Below are 27,077 nucleotides of genomic sequence, written 5' to 3' on the forward strand. Positions count from 1 at the left end.
TAGTTTTCTGCCTACAATTTACATTCTAAAACCTTCCCTAGACTTACTCCGCTGCTAATGGAATTCTATCCCAATGCAAAATAAATACTCAAATCGAGAAACTGTTTCCTGACACAACTGGCAAAATCACAGACTGCTGGTGGGTTAAGATTGACCATTTCTGCTGATTTTGCTGTTTGTTAAACCATATTCTGACGTTACGGACCTGACTGAGAGGCTATGGGACACGGTACACCACCTGCAAAGCAAATAGAGAAAACCAATTTCACAGAGCTAGCAACAGCGCCATCTGGTGGCAAAACCTAAAGCTATAACTTAAAATTGAAGTACAGATTCTTTTTGAAGTGGTGTGCTCTTTTATACTGAAATTATACTATATGTGGGGAAAAAAAGCAACCAGAAATGGCTGGTAGTAAGACCTTATTAACTCCTGTGTGAAACTGAGGTGATTCAATACACGATACTGATATATTACATTTAAAAATGCATTTAGGGGGCTTCCCTGGTGGCGCAGTGGTTGGGAGTCCGCCTGCCAATGCAGGGGACATGGGTTCGTGCCCCGGTCTGGGAAGATCCCACATGCCGTGGAGCGGCTGGGACCGTGAGCCATGGCCACTGAGCCTGCGCGTCCGGAGCCTGTGCTCCACAACGGGAGAGGCCACAACAGTGAGAGGCCCGCGTACCGAAAAAAAAAAAAAAAAAAAAAAAATGCATTTAGCTTGCACAAAATCCTTATTGAAACTCAAGCAACAAGAAGCAATTTTGAAAAAAATTATTTTAGTGTCAATTATAGACATGCCAAATCTATTTTCATAGTTTTTAAGATCGATGTTATAAAAATGCAGCCAGTTTCAGGTTAAAAAAACAAACAGCCAGGATGATTTACACAACTATTTCTGATTATCCGGGTTCCTAAAAGTGAGAGATAGAAACGACTACCACATCCCAGGAGGGTCTAAACTACTGAATAAAACACACCTTATTTGTTTTTCATTCTTCCTTTCCCAGGACAGGCCAGTGAATAAAATTATTTCCATGTTCAATTCTTATCAAAAACAGGAGATTTTCTCCTTCTTTTAAGATGACTGTTTACACATAAAATTACACTATCGAAGTGAGACAATTAAGCAATGTGGAGTAAACATAACTTTGCTTTAAAAATCTTAAAATAATTGTCATAAAAACACTATTTGGATAATTGCTTCAATCGCGCCAACAATCAAGTTGCTGTGAGATGAATCAATTCGATTCAAAAGAAATTTGTGGAGCACCTACTGTGTGCCCTGCCTGACCCTGATTCAGGTACTGGAAGGGCTAGTGGAGGTGCCTAAGAGCCAGGGAAGCTTCTGTAAAGTTCACTGGAGAGTTGGCAGTTAGTGGTGTGAAGGGCGGGGCTTGCGGCTGGAGAGGGCAGAAACAGACAGACGTGTAAGGCTGCGAGAACACAGAAAGGATGCTAATAAAAAGGGAGGAAGAAACGTTGGGATTGGGATTGACATATATACACCAACATGTATAAAACATAATAGGAACCTTCTGTATAAAAAACTAAAATTCAAAATAAAAAAGAAAGAAAAGTTGTGGGAATTCATGGGCAACTTTCTGATAAGCAAAAGCAGGGGTTGGCGTTATTTTACCTTACACTTTAGCTAACAGTACTAGTTGTAAGCGAGGCTACAGTTCAGGAATTACCATCCCTCCTGGCATCTGCTATCACCCTTGCTGCGGACTTGCTCATCACGTGCACGACACACAGAGGGCAGTTCACGGCGCCGGCTATGGTGATGGCTCTCAGCGTGGCTTCTGCCTCCACCGCTTCTGGGCGGCCCAGCTCATGGCCCTCAGGACCCGTTATCCCCAAAGCCAACATCTTCTTTGCTCCCTAGAAAAGGCAGCAGGAACATACACACCGGTGAGAAAGGTTTACTAACGACAACTCCTACAATTTTGTTGTGAAACGAATGCACTGCCAGGCTTTTATTTTAGATCTATTAGGTATAGGTGTGTGTGAATGTGTGCGGAGACAGTGTGTGTTTTGGGTAAAAATAATCTACTACTCTCAAAGCATATGTTAATTTTTCATATACATATTTCACAAATTATTTTGATTGAAAAGGTGACAAAGATATGAGGTCTGTTCTAATCACAGTCTTTGAAAAGTAGTGTCCATATTTAAGGCTTTTTATTGGTTCAGAACAAAATATAATAAAACAAAGTATTCTAGTCCCCCATATTATATCCTTGATGAAGCGACTCATGCGATTATGTAGTTAGTTCTATGTTTTACTGATTCATTCTCTTCATTGCCTTCTTCCCCGATCCACGGAGTGATATTAGACCAGTATTTCCTCTCCCTAAAAGGGTTATTCCTTCCTTACAAAACAGTCCAGAAGTCAAGACTCAGAGTGTCAAAATGACTCGCCTGGTGTCACACAGCTAGGACGCAGAAGAGTCCAGTTTAAACCTGGTGTGTTTGAGCTTACAGCTCACGTTTTCCTCTTATCAACCCCCCTGCCCACCGCCCACCCCCCATCCTGGCCACGGGGCCTCCATCTCACTGATTTAATGGGAACTGAGCCCAGGGAGACAGAAAGATCAGCTAATATAAAGGGTAAGAGACAGCTCTTTAAATCTTGCAGATGGTGTACCCTTTGGGCATTAATAACGGAATTAACATGAGAAATATCATCTAGATTCCTCCACAGCACATTTTAATACCCAGTTTCTGAAAAGAATGGGGCTTTAAACAGCTACCTAATGCACTGCTTTAGTCATCAGATTTCACCGATGTGGCATTTTGAACCAGCAGCTTGAGCTACCTAAAAAAAAAAAAATGCTGGGGACACAAAGAAAAATATTTGTGTTTTTAGAATAAACCTTGTCTGAGATCTAATAACTGATCTCAAAAAAGGGAACTCCTCATTCCAATACATATACCACCTGCAAAAAACTCGGAGCCGGACAGCAAGTAATTCAAGTCAAGCGTTTCCAAGCCACATAAAATTAGTTTCTGAATTTCCTTTCTTCCAATCCATTAAATGAATTTACCTACATGGGGCCAGTCGTCCTCACCTTAAGTTATGGCCATTTTCATTTCTGTGGAAGCTCTGGAAGGCAGTTACTTACCTCTGCAATTAGGTCTCCATTTTCTGCATGAACTTCAGCAATTGCTCCAATTTCCTTGCACCAAGAGAAGACCTTGTACAGCTCCACATCTCTCAGCATGTACAGATCTTTATAGGCCATAAACATCTTGAAGGAGTTCACACCTTTATCTTGGGTAAGGATTTTCATTTCTTCTTTAACCTAAAAGGGCACAAAACCCACAGCAGAATGTTACTCTTTAATTTAAAGATAATATCAGCATTCTCCAAATTCTTGCATTCATAAGAAAGTGAAGTAAAATAAGGACATCAGTTGGACTCCAGAAAAATGTAATGAAGGTCTTGATCTTTCCCCTAGGTTAGACCTCATTTCATCAATGAATTGCTGTTGTTACGATACTTTTATTTTTAAAAATTATTTATTTATTTTGGCTGCTCTGGGTCTTAGTTGCAGCAGGCGGGATCTTTAGTTGCGGCATGTGGGATCTAGTTCCCTGACCAGGGATCGAACCCAGGCCCCCTGCATTGGGAGTGCAGAGTCTTAGCCATTGGACCACCAGGGAAGTAAGTCCCTACAATACTTTTAAATCATGAAAGAGTTAACAGTATTTCCCCCAAATACTTCACTGTTATACTTTACGAAATTCTCAGCATCTATCTCCTGATGAGAAGAAATTATTCTAGAACATGAAAACGAAGCCACTGGCAGCAAGAGAGGCAATTGTGTCTCTAGAAGGAATCAGAGCTAATGTGAAGTAAGGGTTTGGGGTCAAATCTGAAACCTACAGGATGAGTTCAGAGATGCAGGTAGTGGAAGATGCAGACTGAGCCACTGGCAGCTCCTGGGAGTTGAGTGACTCTGGACCTGTCAGAAGCCTCAGGAGCCTTCTGGGTTGCCAACTAAAAGGTTCTGATCACCGATTCCAATGTGTGGAGGTGGGGAGGTTCCCCACCCTCACCAAGTGGCTCTCCAGACACCAGCTGAGGGGTATCCTACAATTAAACTCAATTTTCACACTATCTACCTGCAGGTAGACAGGTAGACTGCACTGTGTTCCACAAGTTAAGGGTTCAGTGCTATGGGGTGTCCAGGTTGTCACCTGCACTTCTGACCAACTGGCTATAAGTGAGAGCTTCCCACAACCCCCTCCTTGGATTCAATTAATTTGCTAAAGCGGTTCACAGAACTCAGAGAAACATTTTACTTACTGGATCACCAGCTTATGATAAAAGGATACAATAAGGGATATAGATGAACATCTGGATGGAAGAGGTATGTCCTAGGGCAAGGAATGGGGAAAGCACACGGGGCTTGAATGCCCTCTCTGAGAGCGCCACTCTCCCCAAATCTCCAATCGGTCAGCATCCTGGAAGCTCTCCAAATCCTATCCTTTTAGGTTGTGGCGGAGGCTCAATTACACAGTCATGATTGATTAAAGCATTGGCCACTGGCAACTGATCCAGCCTCCAGCCCCTCTCCCCTCCCCTCCAGGTCAGCTGGGTGGGACTGAAATTTTCAACCCTCTAATAATACAGTTGGCTCCTGGGGTAATCAGTCCCCATCTTTAGGTGGGGTCTAAAAATCACCTCTTTACCATAATAAAAGACACCTTTGTTGCTCTCATCACTTAGGAAATTCCAAGGGTTTTAGGAGCTCTGTGCCAGAAATGGGGACGGAGACCAGATATGCATTTCTTATTATAAATCGCAACGTCACGCCAACCGTAAGGGACAAGTTAAGATCAAAACTAGCTTAGTAATTGCCCTTGCAGGTCCAATTCTAGTTTCAACAAAGACTAAAAACTTCAAAGGAAAAGTCAGAAGACGATCAAATAAAATTGCTTGAATTTCTACATGTTAAAACACACACACACACACACACATACATATATATAACATAAAATATAAAACAAAAATATACGACAAAACATAAAAATATATAACAGACATAGGATTATAGCTCTTAGTTAATAAAAAATTTAAAAAGAGTTATTGCTGTTTCTACTTGATAAGAAAAACCCTAACATTCTAGGTAAAAAAATGTTACAGTTCAAACAGTAAATACAAATGACTAATAAACATGGAAAAAATGTTAACTTTCCTACTGATTAAAAAGTATAAAATAGGGACTTCCCTGGTGGCACAGTGGTTAGGAATCTACCTGCCAATGCGGGGGACATGGGTTCGATCCAGGAAGATCCCACATGCCACGGAGCAACTAAGCCCGTGCGCCACAACTGCTGAGCCTGTGCTCTAGAGCCCACGAGCCACAAATACTGAGCCTGCGAGCCACAACTACCGAGCCTGCGAGCCACAACTACCGAAGCCCACGTGCCTAGAGTCTGTGCTCCACAACAGGAGAAGCCACTGCAATGAGAAGCCCACACACAGCAATGAAGAGTAGCCCCCGCTCACCAGGAAGTAGAGAAAGCCCGCGTGTAGCAACAAAGACCCAATGCAACCATAAATAAACAAATAAATTTATTAAAATAAAAGTACAAAATAAAACAACGCAATTTTCCCCTACTGAATCAGCAAAGTTTTAAAAATGACAATATCACATGTTAAGTTACTCACTTCCACCACTATTTATTCCTTTACTAATTTTCCTGACTTTCCTCCATGGCGCTTTATCACCTGGCATATAATATAGTTACTCGTTGATGGCCTGCCTCCTCCTCTAGAATTTCCAACCCGTAAGAGCAGGGCCTTTGTACAGTTTGTCCATTGCTATATCCTAGAATAGTGCCTGGTCCATAGTGGCCACTCAGTAGCTTTTTGTTGGATGAATGAATGCATGAAAAGAAACGGCAAACACCAAAATGCTGAGAATGGCATCACTGAAATGATGGAATGGGTTCCAAGATCCATTCAGTGACGACAGTAAGGGCGGGACTTGCGATAGTGTACCTCATTTTTTTAAGCTTCTTTATAAGTTCATATTTTCTACCATGAGTCTATTATTTTTATAGTCAGAAAAAAATTGCTTTAAACGTTGTTGGAATATTCACACGATGCGGTTCCCAAAGGGAGTTATGATCTGCATGGCTCAGATGAAATACCTATTACTCCCTGAGTAGAAGAGCCTTTCTGAAGGTGGCCTCGTTAAACATCCCTGTCATCCACATCCATATCCATGGCTAAGTCTCACTACACTGTATTGCTCTCGCACCATCAGTATCACCTGGGAGCTTGTTAGAAATGCAGAATCTCAGGCCCTGCCCCAGACCTACTGCGATGGGTTCACTGTGTCCCCCCCCAGATTCATATGTTGAAGTCCTAACCCCCAGTACCAAATGTGACCTCGCTTGTGTAAAAAATTAATAAATAGAAACCTCAATTAAGCGGATGTCGGGAGACCAGAAGGGGGAGCTCTCACACCTGCATGTCAACACAGAAGAAAAAAAAAAAGACTCCTTTCTTGGCAAGGACTCAGCCAATGAAACGTCACGGACTCTTTGTTTACTACAGCCCCCCCCCCCCCCCCCCCCCCCCCCCCCCCCCCCCGCCTTCCTTTCCCCCTCGAGGAAAGCCTGCTCCTTCCCTTGCCCTGCGGGGACTTGCACGTGGCTCGCCAAGCTTGCAGACCCTGAACTGCAATTCTCTGCTGATCCCAAATAAACCCATCTTTGCTGGAGAAATACCCAGCAGTCTATTTGTTTCAGGTCAACATTTGGAAATAGGGGCATTGCAGATGTAATTAAGATGAAGTCAGCAGGGTGGACCATAATCCAGTAAGATTGGTGTCTTTGTTAAAAGGGGAAATTTAGACACAGACACACACAGACACACACACACAGACACACACACAGAGAACATCATGTAAAGATGATGGCAGAAATTCAGGTGATGCTCCTTCAAATCAAAGAATACCAGACATTGTCAGGAAACCACCAGAAGCTGGTGAGAGGCATGAAAGAGATTCTTCCTTACAGCCCTCAGAAGGAATCAACACTGCCAACACCTTGATCTCAGACTTTTAGCCTCCGGAACTGTGAGACAGTACACTTCTGTTGTTTCAGCCACCCAGTTTGTAGTTCTTTGTTGCAGTAGCCCTAGCAAACTAATACACTTACTGAACATAATCTGTGTTTTAACAATATTCACCAGGTAATCATTTGCATATTAAAGTGTGAGGAACACTGGTAAAGGCAAACATCTTCACCTTTGCTCTATCTTATAAAACAAGAGAGGGAGGAAAGGAGGAAGGGAGAAGGGAAAGGAGGAAGGGAGATAGAGAGGAAGGATGGGAGGGAGGGAGGGAGGAAAGAAGGAAGGTAGGAAGGTAGGAAGACCCTAAAAGCACGAAAGAGATCAGATGCCTCATTTAGAATGGCGTTTCTGGGGAAAAATTAACTTTTTTTCTCTGGACTATAAACCTTGCTATTACGTTTGCTGAACTATCTGTTAAAGACTGATTACTTGTTTTATATTAACTTGGTGTCTACAGTCCAAATTTTGGGAGGAAGGAGGGACATAAGTTACATGGTAACTTCAAATAAAGTCATCCCATGAGCCCTTTCTGGCAAAACGAGTTCTGAATTAAGTTCAATGTGGAAAAACATGTTATTGTTTTAAACCACAAGTCAAAGTTCCTTCCAAAGTACACATACAAGTTTTCACGGGAAAGAAAATAAACATATTTTAACATCTCTCAAAACTGTCTTTTCTGTCTGAATCATGTTATCATGTCTGCCATGACCTAAATCATTAGCAGATACGGAAGGCTGTGTAAGCTCTGTTTTGAAATGCTTTGACCAGGTGTTGATGTTAGCAGAGCACCAGGTTAGTGCACAGCTAGGAGAAGGCCTTGAACACATTCCCAGTCTGTCCCTTCCTTGGTTTTTTCCCAGATATTAAAAACATTTGTAAGTAAAGTTTCGATCTGCGGGAAAACACTGCTTAAAAGTGTCCTGTATTGTTAAGCTGAGAAGTCCAGTACTTAAAAAAATTACATTTAAAGTATTTACAATTCATGAATTAAATATTAGGAAAGTCTTTTGCGAATGAGTATAAGGGATTTATCCTACCACTTTCATACACCTTAAATTTTTTTTTAGTTTTCTAAGTTGATAATACCTCACATGACTCAAAATTCAAACGGTACAAAAGAGTATGCAGTGAAAAGTCTTCCCTCCAACTCTGAGTTCCAGGAAGCCACCAACATCACCAGTTTCTTACGTTTTGACATTGCCTGTTCCTTGACCTTTGCACAGAACAAGGACTAAAGGACTAAATGGAAGAAACTGGACCCCCCAGTGGTTCACCTGCTCGCTCCACCATGTCACTGCCACATGAAGGCTGTAGTCACAGCAGACTTTGGGATCAGCCCAGCTTCGCCAGGTCTCGAAGGCCTCGATGAGGGAGTGGCCTTTGTGAGGAATGGCAAAATCAATGATCATGGTGGTGCCTCCTGCCAGGGCAGCCTGGAATCACAAAAGAGTTTCAACAGGTTAGCCATCAGTTTTCTAGCTGAGTCATTTATCCCCTTGAACAACATGCATTTGCAAGCACTTGGGCAAACTCGATGGGTCCAGGAAATTGCACAAAGATGCTGCCTGTTTAAAAGATCTAGAAAGACATGAATAGATGTTCCATACATTAAAGTTTGAAGTATTAAAAGAGCTGGAATTGCTTCTGCAAAAAGAATGACAAGTCTGATGAAATGAAAACGGCTTTGACCAAAGAAAATAGCAAAGGCTGTAAAGTAAAACCAAAATGGAAAAACGGAGAAGATTCAAACATTTTTCTTCTCAAGAAAACATCATTGTACAATCCACTTCATTAGAATCAATCTTGGTGAACTGTACCTCTAACTACACTGTGTTCCACACAGAATCCTGGGAGACTCACGTGATTCCCACCTGACCTTCATTCCCCACAACCAACTGGTGACTCCTTAATCTTTCCTTAATTCTCAACTGTCCCCTCTAATCCATCTCCGATGCTCTGGTCTTAATGTCACCCCTCAGCTTGATCTTTATGTCCCCAGTTTTGCTCTTACTTCCTCCAATGCAAACCCCTTTTTGCAATTAGCGGGAAATTCCGAAGCACAGATGTGACCCCTTGACTCCAAGACTTAAAACTGAATGCTTCTCACTGCCTCTGGAATAGCACTGGATCTTTTTAACATGATCTACAAGGCCTTGCACGATCTGCCTCGAAGCTTCTATTTCCCTGGCATATTACACTACGTTACATTACAACTGGATTAAAAACTATTAAGTTATTAAATCATGTCTTTGACTAATTACTGACTTTGATTTTATTTAATCTAAGATTAAAAGATGGTTAAATGTGTTTTTAACTGCTGTGTTCAGACAATGTAGGTGAAAAAAAAAAAAAACATAGGGAGGGATATACTTGTGCACTGGTTAAGGGCACCGACCAAAGAGGCTTATTGGTTCCAGGGCACAGCTCAGATTCAGCACTTGTCAGCTATGGTACTCTGAGCAATTCCTTAACCGCTTCCTTCCCTCCTTCCTTCCTTCCTTCCATCCTTCCTCCTTCCCTTCCTTCCTTAATTCGTTCCTTCCTTCTTTCCTTGTACAGTATTGTTCTGTACATTCTGCACATTTGATCCCCAGAACTTATTCATCTTATAACTGGAAGGCTGTGTCCTTTGATCAACAGCTCCCCATTCCCCCCATGCGCCCCGTCCCCAGCCCCTGGCAACCACCGTTCTACTCTTGGTTTCTCTGAGTCTGGCTTTTTTAGATTCCACATATAAGTGAGATCATATAATATCTGTGTTTCTCTGTCTGACTTATTTCACTTAGCACAATGTCCTCAAGGTCCATCCACTTTGTCACAAGTGGCAGGACTTCCCTCCTTCTGGATAATATTCCAGTGTAGACATACACCATATTTCCTTTATCCACTCATTCATAGATGGACACGTTAACTTATCTATATCTAGACTATTGTGAATAATCCTGCAATGAACATCCAAGTGTAGACAGCAATTTCTTAACCTCTGTGTGCCTTTGATTCCTAACCTGTAAAGTGAGGACAGTAATTGTACCTGAACCATAGGGTTGCTGGGAGGATTAAATTGGGGTGACGTATATAAAGTGCTTAATACCGTGTCTGACTCATGGTAAGTGCTTCATAAGCTTCAGTCCACAAGGAGTGATGAGCCTTTGCACCACTGCTTTAGAATCAGGCACTTCCCCACTTTTCATACATTGACTCATCCCACCACCAGAAACATGGTCATGTTACAACAAAGAAGGGAGTGCCACCAGCTTCCCTCCCAGGTCTGCACCCCTGTCACCCTCCCCCCCCACTCACAGCCCCCCAGACATGCCGAGCGCTCCCAAGGTCCCAGCTGCTACATTAGCTCCATTCTACCTCCTTGTTCTTGCTTACTTCAATGGATTTTTATTTTTCCTTAAGTCACTTGGTCCCACTCCAACTCTTTTTGCTCTCAAAAATCTCACTATTTATACAGGATCCTGTACCTTATCTTTAGATAACAATTGCCTTATGCATGGCAAAACAATACATATTTGCATTTCTTAAGAAATCCCTATTGGTATAATGACAATTCCAGAAAAAATTCCTTAGGCTCTATATTTTTATTTGAATGCAGATTAACTTTCTCACTTTCTTCCTTCTAAAATGTCTTCTCACAGATATCCCTTGAGGCTGAAGGGCATTTTTCTAATAGAAAGTGCTGTTAATTAAAGTGTTGGAAGAAAGTACTTTTTTAGTGTCTACTGAACTAGAAAATCAAGCTTAAAGAGCAATTCTTTCCATATTAAATGTCTATCACATGCAGGATGTGGGGAAACTAAATACAGTGCTGGTGGAAATATAAATAAAATGATGCAGCCACTGTGGAAAATAGTTTGGCAGTTCCTCGTAGAGTTACCATATGACCCATCAATTCCACTCCTAAGTATATACCCAAAAGAAATGAAAACGTGTCCACACAAAAACTTGTACACAAATATTCAGAGCAGCATTATCCATAATAATCAAAAAGTGGAAACAACCCAAATGCCCATCTACTGATGAATGGATAAACAAAATGTGGTATATTCATACAATGGAGTATTATTTGGCCATAACAAGGAATGAGGTTCTGATGCACTTGCTACAACTTGGATGAACCTTGAAAACATGATGCTAAGTGAAAGAATCCAGTCACAAAAGATCACATATCATATGATTCCATTTATATGAAATGTCCAGAAGAGATAAATCCATAGAGACAGTAAGCAGAATAGTGGTTGCCCGGAGCCAGGGGGCTTGGGGAAAGTTGGGGTGCTATCTAAAGGGTATGGGCTTCTTTCTGGGGAGATAAAAATGTTCCAAAATTGATTGTGGTGATGGTTGCACAGCTCTGTGAACATACGAAAGAACGTTAAACTGTACACTCTAAATGGCTAACTGGTATTGTATATCAATTACATCTTAATAAAATTATTACCAAAAAACTGTCTACCCAAGTAAGCCATTACAGGGAGTAAGTGGGCTGTTACACACAATGCAATGAACAGTCTTCCCTCCAATTCTGACTTCCAGGAAGCAACCAACATCACCAGTTTCTTGTGTTTTGACACTGCCCATTTCTTGATCTGCCCACTTCTTGATCTTGTACAGAGCAAGGACTAAGGGACTAAACGGAAGAAACTGGACCCCCCAGTGGTTCACCTGGTCACTCCACCATGTGACACACACAAATAATCAGACCGTCTAGAGGGGGAGACAGAAACAGGCACAAACAACTACAATAAAATAATCAGATGGTAATAATAGGTAGCAAGTACACTTCCATAGAAAATGTGGTATAGGAATTGCTAAAGGGAAGTTAAAATTGCTAAGCTCCCTAGAAGAGGAAATGACTGCTGAGAATTCAGAGGAAGCGGGGATTTGAATTAGCATTAGGACATAAATGTGCAGTTGCCAGTAAGGATAATAGTATCTAACTTGTAGTGAGTGCTTATTATGCGTCAGGAACTATTCTGATGTTCTAAGTGCTTTCACCATCTCATGAGCTCTGCAGCAGGTCGTACTGTTAACTCCTTTTTAGAGTTGAGGAAACTGAGGGCAGCACCGTGAAATAACTCCCCACATCTCACGGCTAGATAATAACAAAGGCAAGACTGGACCCAGGTCATTGGGCTCCAGAGCCAGTGCTTTCAGTAACAGTTGACAGTAGGGGGGAAACTCTGAGAAAAGGGTCCGTGAGGAAGCATCAGCAGAAAAGTGGTAAAGGGCAGAACGTACACGCAAAAGAGAAACAGACTCACAGGTAGCGAACACAAACTTGTGGTTATCAAAGGAGAGAAGGAAGACAGGGAGGGACAAATTAGAAGTATGGGATTAAGAGATACAAACAACTATGTACAGAACAGATAAGCAACAAGGATATACTGTACAGCCCAGGGAATTATACCCATTATCTTTTAATAGCCTATAATGGAGTATAATCTGCAAAAACACTGACTCACTGTGCTGTACACCTGAAACCAACGTACTACCGTAAACCAACTGTTCTTTAAAAACAGATGACTGGGATGGGTGAAGCAATGGTTCCCAGAAGAAGGCAAGGCAGTGGCTGGCTGTCTGCGGGGGTGACGGGAGTCCAGGAGCTGGTTTTGACTGGAGTGACTGAGAGGTGGCAGATGAGGGGCCGGAGGAGGGCAGCCGATCTGGTCTTTGGAGGGAGCATGAATTCTGTGGAGAGCAGCCTGAGCGTGAGGTGCTCGGGCACATGTCCACTCTGTGTGTTTACAGAGGAACGCAGCCCTGATGCTGAAGAGCACTCAAACGCAGGAGAAGGACGTGGTAGTCACCTTGCAGAGGACGCCAGAGGGGTCCCAAGGTCAGGGGAAATAACCAGAGAGAGAGAAGCCACGGCGACATGCTCCAGACCATACCAACCCTTAGCAAGAAAACAAAACAGGTCTGAGCCACTGGCTGTTTCTGGGTGGAGTGACTACAGATCCTTTTAATTTTCCTCTAGTTACATTTTCTCTTCAATAGTTGCTACATTTTCTATAACAAAGCCTAACTTTCCAAAGAAGAAAAAATAAAGATTTTACATATATGTGATACAAACCCAGGTATGCATGTATATGCCATATAAATTAAGTAGCTCAACTTCGATGGGCCTCTTATGAGACTGAAGATGTGATGGTCAAATGGCCACTTTTTTTTTTTTTAACTACAGCAAATTGAAATTCCTGGGGCTATCATTTAAAAGCCCATAAATAAGGATTTATCCCAGATGCTCTATCTCCCTAATGAACAGAAAAGGAGCAGCCACTTGTCTTCTTTGGTTTCTTCTCGTTCTGTTTCTCCTCCCTAATTTCCTCCTTCTTCTCACCCTCAAAACAGGAACAGATCTAGAAAAACTATAGTACCTGGGACAGGATAGCCTGGGCCAATCCTAGGCAGTGGATTGATAACGGAACCTGTCTTTTTCCAAACCCCTGGGGCTTTATCCATCCACCTGCCGCAGGGATCCTGGCTGCTACCCTGGGACCTGGCAAACAGTGGCCGGGCACTGTCAGCGCCCCAGCCTCCTTTGAACCTCTTTCTTCCTCCTGCCTCTTCGGTTCTCTCTGGTTACCCAGGGTCCCTTGGCTGCCCAAAGTTATCTCAAACCCCTGACTATTATTTCAAGGTCTGAAATGTTCCCTTCTTTCCACTGGATCCAGGGAGCCACGTGCCAGAGCTGCAGTTCTGTAATCCCAATTAGAGGGGGCACCAGGAGGTTTGTGAAGGAGACCTGCCCCTCCCGGGAAGTATCTGCCTCTTGAAAGAAGAGCTTGTTCAAATGCCCAGTCCTGGGTTAAGCATCTTACACACATTAGCTCATTGAATGAAGCCTTGCTATGGTCCTGAGAGGTAGAAATTGCTTTTCTTGTTTTACAGTTGAGGATACTGAGGCTCAGAGAGGTCAGATGCCTCTCCAGGGTCACGCAGCTGGTGAATTCTCACTGGGAACATGGAGGAGGACACCGCTTTGAGCAGGAGCTCTTACATTCAGCCTACTCTGGGCCTCAGCCCTAGGCAGGCCATTCCCCCTTATCCATCTTCCATTTAGCGTGATCTGACTTCCAGCCTGTCGCCCCGGGTCATCAGTGGATCACTACTTGGAGAAAGGCATAGGATGGTAAAATGAACCAAGCGTTTAGGAAACCCAAAGCCCTACCAAGACAAAACAAGTCCCATCAAATTATAAATTGTAAATTCACAAATGAGACGCAACTTTATTAAGCTCACGTGATGTTCATCACTGCGACAACTGCCGTTGGAATAATGCGCCCCTGAAAGAGTTATGACAAGGAAAGGCCCATGTTAGTGCTTCTTGGCCTTCACACACTTGTTAGCCATGGGATAATTAACTTCATCCAGCAAACCAACTCAGCTGAACGTCTCATTCCTAGCCCACCTTGGATATTTTCAGTATTCACTGAATTGCTTTTGACATCAGATGCTTCTAGATGCACTTCACTAAATGTTCACCAGGGTCAACGTTTGAAGAATGAAGAGAGCTTGCGGGAGGGGGAACCAGTAAAGGGTGAACATTTCTTTCATATTCTTATACAAAACCTAATTGTTTCCTTTGTATTTGTTGCCGATTGACTTCTCCTTTGTCAGTCAGCTGAACAAAATGCCTTTGCCTTTTCTAATCTTGGCTCGTAAATCAGTTCTTTCGGCTCCTAATTACTTTGGCTGTTCTCCCTTGAAAATCTTCCAATCTGTCTAAAACCTTCTCTTGAGGGGAAAAGAGCATGTGCTGTCTTAGGTGGAAACATGATAGACCATAAATTGGGAGAAACTCTTAACCAAAAGTGGGGTCATAAAATGACAGAACACAGGATTTTATTTAAGACTGTATTAGGTTGTAAGTCATTATTGAAAGCATCCCAAAGATTTTCTTTCCTTTTATGGTGTCACTGAATTTTCATTTCTAAGCTCATCCTAGAACAAGTAACTTTGTTTCACTAAAATTTATCAGAGGACCTGCTCGACCCAAATAAAACAAAAAGAAACCCAGCAGTACATTTGAGCCTTAGGAAGAAAAACACCTGGCTGAATTTTCAGATTTCTCATAGTCACTGAGACTTATGAAAACAAACTTCGTGATCCCAGTTTACGTTCCAACTCTAGAAGCATATCCAGCTTTGTAAAGATGTCCTCCACGGTGCCTCTCCACACTCCTTGCCTCCCCAAATGTGAAACATTAATCACACCGTCACCCATCCCACTGTGCAAACCACAGACTCAAGAGGCACCCTTGACGTCTACCTGTTCCCTTCCCTACATCCCCAAATCCAATCCATCAGCAACCTATCCCCTCCCCTACACACTCCATGAGTCTCCATACTTCCTGCATCTGCACCTCCGTTGCCCTGTGCCACCCTCATCTTCTGACTAGACTAGACCTGCTAGTCTGGGCCACTTCCAATCTGTTATTGACTTCCCTCTGCTCTCAGGATGAAGAAAACAATTATTACACAGCCCATAAAGCCCTGCACGATCTGAGTTCCTTTCCACCTCAGAGAGACAAGTCACCCATACTCTTCTCTCCCTGTCCCCTCTCTACCTAGTCCAGTGACTCTTAACCGTGGCTGCACACTGGCATGGTCTAGGGAACTTTTATCCTGTCCCCCAGAGATGCTGATTCAGCTGATGTAGTTTCATCTCCATGTGCCCTGTGCCTGTTACAGTGCCTGGTACATAAATACCCTTTAAATGTTTAAGGAAGAAAGGAAGAGAGACCAATGAATTTCTCCCAGAAATTATGAGATGGAAGAATTAAGATGGTTCACTTTTCCAACAGCAAAGTGGGAAAGCTGCGCAAGTTGCATATTCACGTGAGATTTCGTTTCTCAAAAAGATTGCTAGCCCCGGCTGTGTGGTTTCTGAAATCCTTCTATGAAAATGTTACTGTAGAATGTAGACTCTGAGCACACTTGAAAGCTGAACGCTCAGTTTTGTCCCAAGCCCGTTACCTAATCAGCGTTAACCAGGACTTTTAACAAAACAGAATTATAGTCTATTTCTATATCTATGCCTCCAATAATTTCCTGTTTTTAAGAAAAGACTATGGTTTGTTTTATTTTAAGCTTTTACGTGTGAACAGATCCTCAGGGCTCAGGAACTCATGACTATCACTATAACGTGAAATTCCTCTATTAGATGCGATGAAACATAACAGAAAAACTGCAGTGTCCTCCCTCAACTGTTAAGTGACATCTGAATAAAAGCACAAGACGGTGTTGAGGAGAAGGCTCTGGGGAGTGGCAGAGGCTCACTTATTGGAAATGCAGCCCAGCGATGCCAGCAATTAGGAATGGTGACCAAGCACAAGGGAAAAAGCCAGGTCAAAACCTGTTCACTCAAAAATAGTCACAAATTGTCCAAGTTAAGTCTACAAGTCCAGAAGTCCACTGTATATAATTTATTATTAAAGCCAAGATAAATTAGAACCCCATATACCTCCAGTCTGTCTGCCATTGCAAGCAAAGACCACAGTTTGCATCTCTATAACCCCAACCATAATGCCTGGCACGTAGTGGGTTTCCAAGAACTATTTGTTGACTGAATTCATGGAACGTAACTATCAACTTGAAAATTCCTTGGCTTAAGGTTATTCCATATTAGATGGCAGTGACAAGGTCCAGAATGTACCACTGTGGCATAAAAATCATTCTGAGCTGCAGGCATTTGAGAATGGGCTTTTTTTCCTGAACTCCCTTACCTGCCTAAAAGCAGAGCTTTTCGAAAGAACTGAATTGTCATAAATGCCTTTCCAGGAAGATGACTCTTACCACCTGAGACTTGAAGCCTGCACTGCACCTAAATAGACCTCGTCATGAACTATCGTATCTCCAGCTACTCCCCTAAGAACCCACTGGTCTTTCCTAAAAGTCATTTGTTTTTCCATAAGTGCCCTTCTTCCCCTCCCCTTCCCTTGTTAAGGTGATATAGAAGTCCCAAATTCTAATCGCCTCCTTGAAGCACATTTTTCTGTGAACTTGCACTGAATGTACATGAATTTTAAAAATCTATGTTTTCTCTTGTGAATCTGTCTTTTGTCAGTTTAATTTGTGGGCCCCCAAAAACTAAACATAAGAGGTTAGAGGGAAAAAAAAAAAAAAAAGAGGTCAGAGGAAAAATTTTTCTTTCCCGACAGCAACGTCAAGGAAACCTTGAATCCTGACTACCTCTGTCAGACACTGAAGGCATGCAGTCCAGATAAATGAGGGAGAAAACAAGCAGTGGAAGTGGAAAGCATGCAAAACTCAAGTATGAAAACTGAAAGAAGGCAAGTCCCAGATTCTGTAAAATTCAGTGAAAGGATTCCTAACCCACGATACCTTCAATAGGGCCAAAGCCCTATTTAATATCAAGTGGTTTCACATTAATCTTTGAAATGGTTTTATTTTCTTCCTCTGATTAGTGCAAAGATTAACTTTGTAATCAGTAAATAGCCACTGAAGGAAATCACAAAATTATACACTCTTACAGCTGGAACATGGAACTTATTAACATAAGAATGTTCAAAGCTCAGCCTTACAAGCAATTAAAGAAATGCTTGCTTAAAAACATTAAGAAATTCTACGTTTTCCCTATTAAATTTGCATAGATTTTTAAAAAGTCAATATCCACAATCAGCTAGGATGCAGTGAGATGGGAATTAGGATGTATTGCTGGGAGGGGGGCATAAATTGAAGGGCAATCTGGATGTATTTGTTAGACTCCTTTGGGATGGATCTAACACTCACCGCCCAGGCATTTCACCCTGAGGGATGATTTCTAGTCAATCGTGAGGAATCTGAGTGATGAATTACGTCACAACATTGTTATGCACAAGCCAAAAAAGCTGGAAGCCACCAAAATGTCCAACACAAACAAGATGAGAGTGGAGCTGTTAACAGTTGGGGAAACAGAGGATGAAAAATGGGTCGGGCACTTGAAGAGAAGGATAAACTTGGGCACTTGAAGTTTGAGGCGCCTGTGGGACATTCATTGTCAGATGGGCAGAAATGGAAGCCTGATGTGGAAGAGATACAAGACCAGAGAGAAAGATCTGGGACTCAGCCTCGGAGAAGTCAACAGGCCACAGAAATCACGTTCTCTGACAGCAGTGAAGGCCGTGGGGGAAAGGTTTAACGAACAAGGCTGATTCCAAAGTGTATGCACCGTTTAGTAGAAGGAAAAATGTTTATACGTGCCCCCAAAAAGAAAAATCTGAAAGGAAAATGTTAAAAGCAAAATGTTGAAATTATAGATGATTTAGATATTATTTTTCTTTATATTCTTCTGTATTTTCCTTTTTTTTAAAAAAAAAGCAGTGTCTTCATTCAACTATGTGTGATAAGTGAATATAATGCTCCAGCATTTTCCTGAATGATAAATATATGTATTTTTCATTATTTAAAAAAAGAATTTAACCCGAGATGTTCTAACTATTGCCTTGTTTTACAGATATGGAAATGCTGACAACACCAGTAGAGGAAGTGACTTGCCCAAGGTCATGCAGTCAGCATGCACAGCTTCTGAAAACCATCCTGGAGCTCCAGCAAGAAACGGAAAAACGGATTTGGTTTGTAACCAAGCTCTCTGAATCACAGCTCTTCTACCAGGTGAGGAAGCTCTATAAATACAACCATAAATATGTGCTTAATCCTATACCTTCCACTGCCTTATTATAAGTCATCACCTCCATGGCATTTTACCAAAATGTTCAAGAGCAAAGTATAATTTTCTCTCTTGATAATTTTGAGGACTTTTTGTCCTTCACAAAAAAAGTGTTCTGCATTTTCTCAATTAGAAAAAAAAAAAAAAATCCTTTTGCCAGCTACTGATGCTGTCAGGTTTTTAATGTGAGTCCACCCACTCCAAGCTCTATCTATGTCTGAATACAAATACATGTATTTGAAGACTGGCCAAGTTCTTTTAATTCATTCTCTTATCACAGGATGTAGTAAAAGCAAAGTCATATTTCCTTCAAGTTTATCTCATTTTCAATACCCATTTGAACAAAAAAATCCCATTGTCTTTCATGATGGATACTGAATTACTGGAAAACCACTGTACATCTAGTCTAGACCAACAAAATGAAATATGATTTCTTTAAAGCAGAATGCTATTTCCATTACTTACATCAGATGGAAAGCTTTTACCTGTAATTAATAAATCAATTATAAGCTTTAAACCTACCTCTGACATGAATTAGATTTCCAAAATATGTAACCTTTGGTTGACCTATATTTCATTTTTAAAACTGGGGTCCATCACAATCTAGTGATCAATACATAGAACACCACAAATAGTATCCCTTCTGTTTGTCAGATATTATAAATGATTAGCATTATGCTTGCAGGAAGCACACAGCTGTTGGTCTAACCTTTTGGGGTCCATCTCCTGAAAGCATGATATATCGTTCTTACTTTATGGCTTTCTGTACTTAAGGTACCCATTTCTGTAGCCTTAGGGATGATGTGGCTATAAATGCACGTATAAATGTCTCACAAACCCACACCGTGAGATGTGTATTTATTTTGACAAACTTAACTGCCTACAGTGTTGGGAAGGTAAAGAAGGGCTAGTGTATTTCTGAAAGATGACTTTGCTCTGTCTTTGACAAAAGACATCTCACAGTAACACACACCTTACATTTACAGCTTTTTCATCTACCTACTGCCTTTCTGACGAATCTAAACATTAGACTTTTTTTCAATCATCATTTCAGAAAGGAAGAGAACCTAGTAGGTAAGAGCTCTAGGGATGGCAGGCAGTCCTGAATTTGAAGAGCCACTCTGCGGCTTACCAGGTGTGCGACCTTGGGCAAGTGACTTAAGTTTCAGTTTCTTCAACTGCAAAGAGTAGACAACGGCACCTGGGATTGTTGGAAGACAATGCACAGCTTAGCACAGTGTCTCGTACATAGCACGGACTTGATAAAGTAAATGTTACTTAGCAGTACTCATAAGATGCTTTTCAAGTTTGGTGTATAACATGAGGAGCATTTACAAAAGACTTCTTTGTCCCTGTTTCCCCAAACCAGAAACTCCATCAACATTGCCTTGGGAATTATCGTGAAGACTCTAGAAAAGAGGACAAAATAACTCCACAATGCCCTTCTTTCAGAACTCAGGCCAATACTTTAATGCTCATGTCTATCTGTATTTACCTGGCTGGTTCCATTTTACGGAGCCTCCTCTGTTTGTGGGACGGGGATGTCCTGGGATTCAAGCAACCAATTCTAGAGTAGACTTTTGCAACTTTGCCCTTTTGTGAGTACTGTTCAATGTTCCACGTGAATTTAGTCTTTGCTAAATCTTTGACCTTATCTCGGACCATAGCATTTTCTGCTTGTGATCCTAAGCTCGTGAAAAACATGTTTTCCTTTAATGTTTTGACAACCTTTAAGTACAGAAACGCCTAGAGAATCAACTGGTAAGTTCTTTCAAATGGTGAGAACAGACTATACATAATATGCTACAAAAGCCTGCCTTCTAAGTATGGAATCGTAAACCTCTCCACACTGGAATCCCAGAATGGCCAAGAACAGATAGAAAACTAAGAACCACCTCCCAGGGTCTTGGGGCATGCACAGGTAAGCTTGAGAATGAGAAGGAATGTCCTGCCCTGGCAACATTCTAAGCCCGCTTCTTGGCTGTTTCTGATCTGGAACCCTGATCAGAGAAAGGGAAATAATGAGGGGGAATAATGCTAGAGGGCCTGGTGACTGACGGTCAGCCATAGCAGCAGGTCCCCACTTGGCAAATGGGGGTGTCAATGGAATGCCCTGCCATCAGCAATGCACTTAGTGAAGGACGAGTCTGTGGTAACAGAAAGTGCATGTACTGTAACTGAATACAACAGGTTACAAAACTTTTATAATACAGGTACACACATTCACACACACATGCACAATACAACCTCAATTATGTAAAATAAAGCATATGAAAACCATAGAGACAATACACCAAAACACTGGTTGTCACTGACTGGGAGATTATGGGTAATACTTTTCCTCTTTCTACTTTCTTATTATTTTTTTCCAATTGTCTGTAATCATGTATAGCTTGGATATCTAAAAAACGTATTTTAAATGTCAACATAAATTCATTGAAATTTAGCAAATTTCACGTTTTAGCAAGAGAGAAAAATGAATACTCTTCACAACAGATAACCATCCTTCCTACAAACGACTTTGACCATTGTCCTGATGGTAAAGGTTGATAATTAGTAACTAGGAGGACGCTTTGCAAATATTGGCACAGCAGCCTGCCCCAGACTCCTCTCTCTGGGTCAGATGGTTCTTTTTTGTGTGAAACATTCTGGTCTATCCTAGAGGACTGGGGAACGTCGAGGGAGAGAGGTGTAGGGAGAGTGAAACTGTTAGAAATCGGTTGGGTAACGGATATATCCTCAGAACTGCTCTGTTAAGTGTTTGCAGCCTGTACCTGCACTAAACAGACTGATCTGTTTCACACACACTAGGGCGTGGCCCACCAGGAAAAACCCGCGCATCCGTGAGTGACAGCTTAGACCTTAAGGATATCGATACTTCCACTTTGCAAGAGCCGTTTCTCCCACCACATCCCCTAACGCAAGCCTCAAGGAGGGTGTAGGTTTGGCTCCAGCCAAAGTGCTGCGGGCGGTTTTAACTTTATGTTCCTGTAAGGCTGCCCTGTGCATCTCCTTTGGTTTCGGGAGCTCTGAAGATCCGTTTAAGGTTCTGTTCATAGACTGAGCCTCTAGGCCTTTGTGCCTAGAGAAACGCAAGCCTCCCTCACCTGGGGACCTGTGATCTGATCCTCCTACACCATCAGTAAAGATGCAGGTGCTCAAACAGCAAAAATCAGGGTCTGTGTTTAATGTCCCTGGGGCAAGCACGTCGGAGAAGTGGTGGGGACAGGTCAAGTGTGAGTGCTGGGAGACCATTTCTGCAACAGTTCTCTTGGAAACCCTTGTCCACGTCGTACTTTTTCGGCTGGGGGGTGGAGGCAAAGACTGTGGACGCGTGGGCTCATCACTATCACCCTCCACGCACTGCCAACGTTTGAGTGACGGCAGTAACTTCTAGGTGAATGGATTTTTCACTCGGTTTGGGCTAGGGATGGATGATGGGGACAAACGGCTGGGAGTGTCGACTTAAAAGAGTCTATCGATTTTATGGAGGCCTTGTGGACTTCCACAGAACACCCAATGAAAAAGAGAGGTTCTGGGGGAAGGGTGCAGAGAAACGAGGGTGCGGGAATAGGCTGCCATAAACTTGCCAATTACCCAAAGAGAGCAGGGGGCGCCCGGCTTAGCCAAAGCCGGGCTGATGCCACCGAGGAGGACCACCTAGAAGAAGGAAGCTCAGCGTGGGCGCCTTGACCCTCCGCGGCTCGCTCCCGCCCCCTCAAACCCCCGCGCGGCGCGAGCCGGCCCAGCCAGGCCCCGGGGGCGCAGCCTCAGAGGCGGCCGAGGGCTCGGCGGGCGTCCCGGGGTGCAGGGCGCGGCGAGGCGTGTACCTTGGTGCCCTGGTAGAAGTCGTCCACGGACCGCGAGCCCATGAAGGGGAACTGCATGTGCGTGTGCGTGTCGATGCCGCCGGGCAAGACCAGCTTGCCGGCGGCGTCTAGGACCCGCAGCCCGGCCGGCGCGTCCGCGGGCGGCAGCAGGTCGCGCCCCAGCGCCCGCACCACGCCGTCCTCCACCAGCACGTCGGCCACCTGCGAGGAGTCGCCGTTGACTACGCGTCCCCCGCGTATCAGGAGCCGCGACGGCGCCGCCATGGCGAGCGTCGCACGCGCTGCGGGCCGCCCTCCTTCCGGGGGCACGGGGAGGGCGCCCGCGCCGGGCTCCGGGTTTATCAAGGACCCGTGGCGAGGGGGCGGGGGAGGAGAGGCTCCACCCCCGGGGGGCTGGGCCTGCGCGAAAGGCTGGGGCGGACCCCGAGGTCAGCGGGCTTCAGACCTGAAAGTTCTGCCGCCCTGAATCCAGGTGTACGTCCAGACCCTAGATGTACACCGAGATTTTTCCCTTCCAGTCATTGGAAGGGAAACGTCTTGGAGGTCGTTTTAAAGACGAGGGACGTTTGTTTTCCTTTCTAAGAAAAGGCACTTTGAAAAAATCTACCTCATTTCTTCCCTTTATAAAGAGTGTGTCTGTACCGTAACGCAGAGAGACAGGCAGAGAGAGAGAGAGGAAGGGAGGGAGACAGACAGACACCACCAGCAACAATGAAAATACCCACGCCCCGAAGAACCACTTGATCTGGATTTCCTTTTAAATATTCTTAACTGTGCGAGGAGTAAAGATAAATGACATTCTCGTCCTCAAGGAGCTAAGAGCCAACAGTGACACACATACATATTTCAATGGATAACAATATATAAACCAGAAAATTCTGCCTTCGAGAGAGGCTAAAGATACGAGTTTAGAAGAAAGGGGGAGTTTATTTCTGCCTTGAAGGAAATTAGATATGGAAGATTCACAAAGAGGTATTTGAACTAGGACACAGAGGATATGGACATGGAGAGATAAGGGCTGGGAAGAGGGATGATGTTCTGGGCGAGGGAACAGGCTGGATAAAGGCACAGAGAAGGTGATGGCAAGTTGAGTGTGACCTCCACGTGGTTAAGCTGAGGGGATAGGGTTGGACAGTTGTGGACCACCCCTTTCCTCCCAGGGGAGAAGGATGAAGAGTAGACAGAGCAGTGAGAGAGAAGGGAGCTCGGGGAGCCCTGCGTGAGGGACGACAGCAGTGCGGGGTTTCAGGAGCACCAAGATCGAATGCCATAGGAAGGGTGGGGAGTGTGGTGGACGTGTGCTGTTCCATCCTCATTCTGCCAACAGTCACTGGAGTTTCTCTGGCAGGAAATCCTCCCCGTGCATTCTCAGAACACTCACCTCGGTGGAACTGATGGGACCTCCGGCTCTGGGACTGATCTGCTTATCTAAGCACTGCCAGTCACAGCAGGAAGTCCTCACGGCCACGGTGATGTGTTAAGGGATGACACGGGTCCCAAGAAGACTAACCGTGCTCAGTGAGAGCTGATGCTAACTTGTGTTAGATTGAGCAGATGAAGAGCTTTCTCTTTCCTGCTGGACTTGAATCCTGGAGGGAGTAAAAGACAACAAGAGAATAGTCCTGTGAACAGAGCCAACACAGAGAACAGGAAGGAGAGATGGAGAGGGACTGGGTTCTCATGACACCGTTGGTGCTCCTGAAACCAACCATGCCTGATGTCCCCTCTTTCAGACTCTCCGGTGTTTGCTTCAGCTGGTTTACTTTGGTTCTTTTGTCATTTTCAACCGTCAACTGACAGAGGATGGGAAGGTACTTCGAGTTTGGGGAGTAGGTGGTCACATGTGACCCCGGAGAGATGACATTTTTAATAGTGGAATGCAAGATGTTATTATTATCAAATTTCCTCAAGTCTCAGATCACACAAACCTCAAAATGATTAAAAATTAGGAAACATCAGTAAAGTGCCATAGATTTGGCTGTCAAGCCAGGAACAAGAAGCCCAAGAAGGTTATGCAATTATTGTCAAAAGACCATTGTGTAAAGGTGAAAAGAATAATAATACATACGCAACTCCGCCAAGCTCCACACATAACAGCCCTCTAGGAAAGTAAGATTGGGTCTCAGGGTGGTTGTGACATCCTTTCTGAAGCTCAGATGATGATTTCAAAGGTTTTTTTAATCTCAGACACTTTATATCACAAAAAGCCCTGTAACACAATGCAGCGTAAACTCTCCACGTTTAATTAACTCAAACTTGATCAGAAAAGGGGATTTGTAGAATGTCACTGAAGCAGGAGGAAATAGCTCATTGAGATTCACTGACCACACAGAAGAGAGTGTTGGGTAAGTTTAAGGAGAAAAGCCAGCTTCGCAGAAGGTGTCTTCCCCCTCTCCGGCCACCACTGTCCAGACGCCAGGCATGACTAGATGCCAGATGTCGTCCACCAGCTTGCTGGGTGGGAGGCAAACAAAAGTGCCCAGAGGGGAAGATTGTCCTCAGAAACCCCTCACCTCCCTTTTCTCTGCCCTACTCAGCCACCTCTGTACCTAGACACACACGCCCTCAGTGGGAGTGAAACAAGTAATCCCAGACACGATGATCTTGGCACTGGAGGCAGGAAGCAAGACTCCTGCTGTTTTGCCTTCTTCTTGTTGGAGAAAGAATCAGTTTGTTTGACTAACATACCAAAGTGTGTCTGAGGACTCATTACTCCTTAGAGGACTCTTTTTTTTTTTTTTTTTTTTTTTTTTTTTGCGGTACGCGGGCCTCTCACTGTTGTGGCCTCTCCCTTTGCGGAGCACAGGCTCCGGACGCGCAGGCTCAGCGGCCATGGCTCACGGGCCCAGCCGCTCCGCGGCATGTAGGATCTTTCCGGACCGGGGCACGAACCCGTGTCCCCTGCATCGGCAGACAGGCTCTCAACCCCTGAGCCATCAGGGAAGCTCTAGAGGACTCATTTCAAAGGAGGGCTACAAAGGTTGTGAAAGCTTAACCCACAGAAACATACCTACTTTGAAGTGTCGGTGAGAGCAATTCGAAAGGAAGGCCTTCCCAGCCCTGACTGATGGTATAAAGGGATAGAAAGGCAGAGCAGAAAAGGGTGACTTCCTTCACTGAGCGGCTCAGGGTTTTGGGGAAACAAATCCACCAGGCCCAGGTGTATTTAAGTCCTCCGCAGCCCTGGAGTCACTGAGTTTGCTTTCCCTACTCTCCAAACACACCCCTACTCCTACTCTAGGCCCCTGTGACTATGAGGGGATTTCAGGGTATTTTTTCCCCTGGAGGAAAAGCTGTCCGTGGGGCAGAAAGAGCAGACAACGAGGGTGTGTGAGTCAGAGGGAGCAAGGAGAGAGGCGGCAGGGCCGGGCGTCTCCAATACGCCCCAGCTGGGGGCTGTGGGCAGGCCCAGTCCTCTGGCCCTCGCTGGGATCAAAGTCCCTGGCAGGGTGATGAGGTTATACCTGAATCAGCAATAGAAGAGGCGGGTCAGCAGCATGGTTGGGAATTAGGAGTCTAATCCTGGCTCTGATGCAAGCTTCTGGTGTGAGTCTGGGCAAGGCACTTACTCTTAGGGCCTCTTATCTCCTCAACTGAAAAACGAGGAGCTTAAGTTGACAAGATCTTGTAAGACCCAGCCTTTGCACTTTTAAAAGTCTTGTGATTCTGTGAACAGGGACAAGACGCCCATCCACAGAGTGCCTGGCATAGTCCTAGAGTTAAACTCTTCTCAGGTCTAGATAAGTGGACTGGAGACCAAGAAGGACTTGCCTTCTAGATTTGGGGCTCTTTTATTTCTGGTCCCTCCACTGAGGCAGAGGGGATGTGCTTGGAAAGGGTGGCAAGCACAGAGTGTAAATCCCGATGTAGGTCATTGGGAGATGAAGCTCGGTGGGACCTTTCGTTCATGAGCGGGGACAACATCTTTCTCTCTGGCAGCCGGAAGTGGTCTCTGTAGGACCAGAGAGAGAAAGCTGGCCACTGCACAACTCCAGAGGGCAGTCTTCCCTGAACCTCCCAGGCAGAACGAGGAAATAATAGCCCTGAATAACAATACCAGCAGCGGGAGCTAAGGTTTATTGAGTACTTGAATCAAGTCAGTACTGAGCCAAATGCTTCACATGCCTTACTTTACTTCGTCCTCCACAACACCTCTTTGAGCTAAATACTATTTCCCTGTTTAACAGAGGAGCCTTTTGAGGTCAAATGACCTGCTCAAGGTCACCTAACAGTAAACGCTGGAGGTAAGCCTTTCATTCTGGAACCTGTAATTTACTCAATATGTGAGTCCAAACTCTAAAGCCAGGTTCAAATCCTGGCTGCATTTGGACTCAGGTTACGTAAATCATGAGCATAAATCCGGAATGAGCTCCTACATCCATCACTCTTTATACCTCTAGCACTTCTGACATGGGGCTGCAAAGCTGCTTCAGACTGTTATCTAAATATTGGGGAGCTGGTCTTTGTGTTTGCT

General features: G+C 43.9%; 1 protein-coding gene across 3 annotated transcripts in view; it reads right to left on the reverse strand.

The window, feature by feature from the left end:
• DPYS (dihydropyrimidinase) overlaps nucleotides 1-22,947 on the reverse strand; it is a 97,011-nt gene extending 74,064 nt beyond the window's left edge. For 2 of the 3 annotated variants that reach the window (XR_004346482.1, XM_032610223.1), the window contains exons 1-4: nucleotides 22,604-22,904; nucleotides 8,372-8,530; nucleotides 3,127-3,306; nucleotides 1,693-1,882 (exon numbers count right to left, since the gene is read on the reverse strand). Coding sequence is in view for 2 of the 3 variants with exons in the window: in XM_032610223.1 (XP_032466114.1) it covers nucleotides 1,693-1,882; nucleotides 3,127-3,306; nucleotides 8,372-8,530; nucleotides 22,604-22,867 (793 nt within the window). In the remaining variant the exon portion in view is untranslated. Of the gene's footprint in view, nucleotides 1-1,692; nucleotides 1,883-3,126; nucleotides 3,307-8,371; nucleotides 8,531-22,603 lie in introns of all 3 variants that reach the window. The other variant, XM_032610222.1, reaches the window with a different exon arrangement.
• Between the last annotated feature and the right edge of the window lie 4,130 nt (nucleotides 22,948-27,077).

Source organism: Phocoena sinus, chromosome 17, assembly GCF_008692025.1.
Source record: "Phocoena sinus isolate mPhoSin1 chromosome 17, mPhoSin1.pri, whole genome shotgun sequence".
NCBI classification, from domain to species: Eukaryota; Metazoa; Chordata; class Mammalia; order Artiodactyla; family Phocoenidae; genus Phocoena; species Phocoena sinus.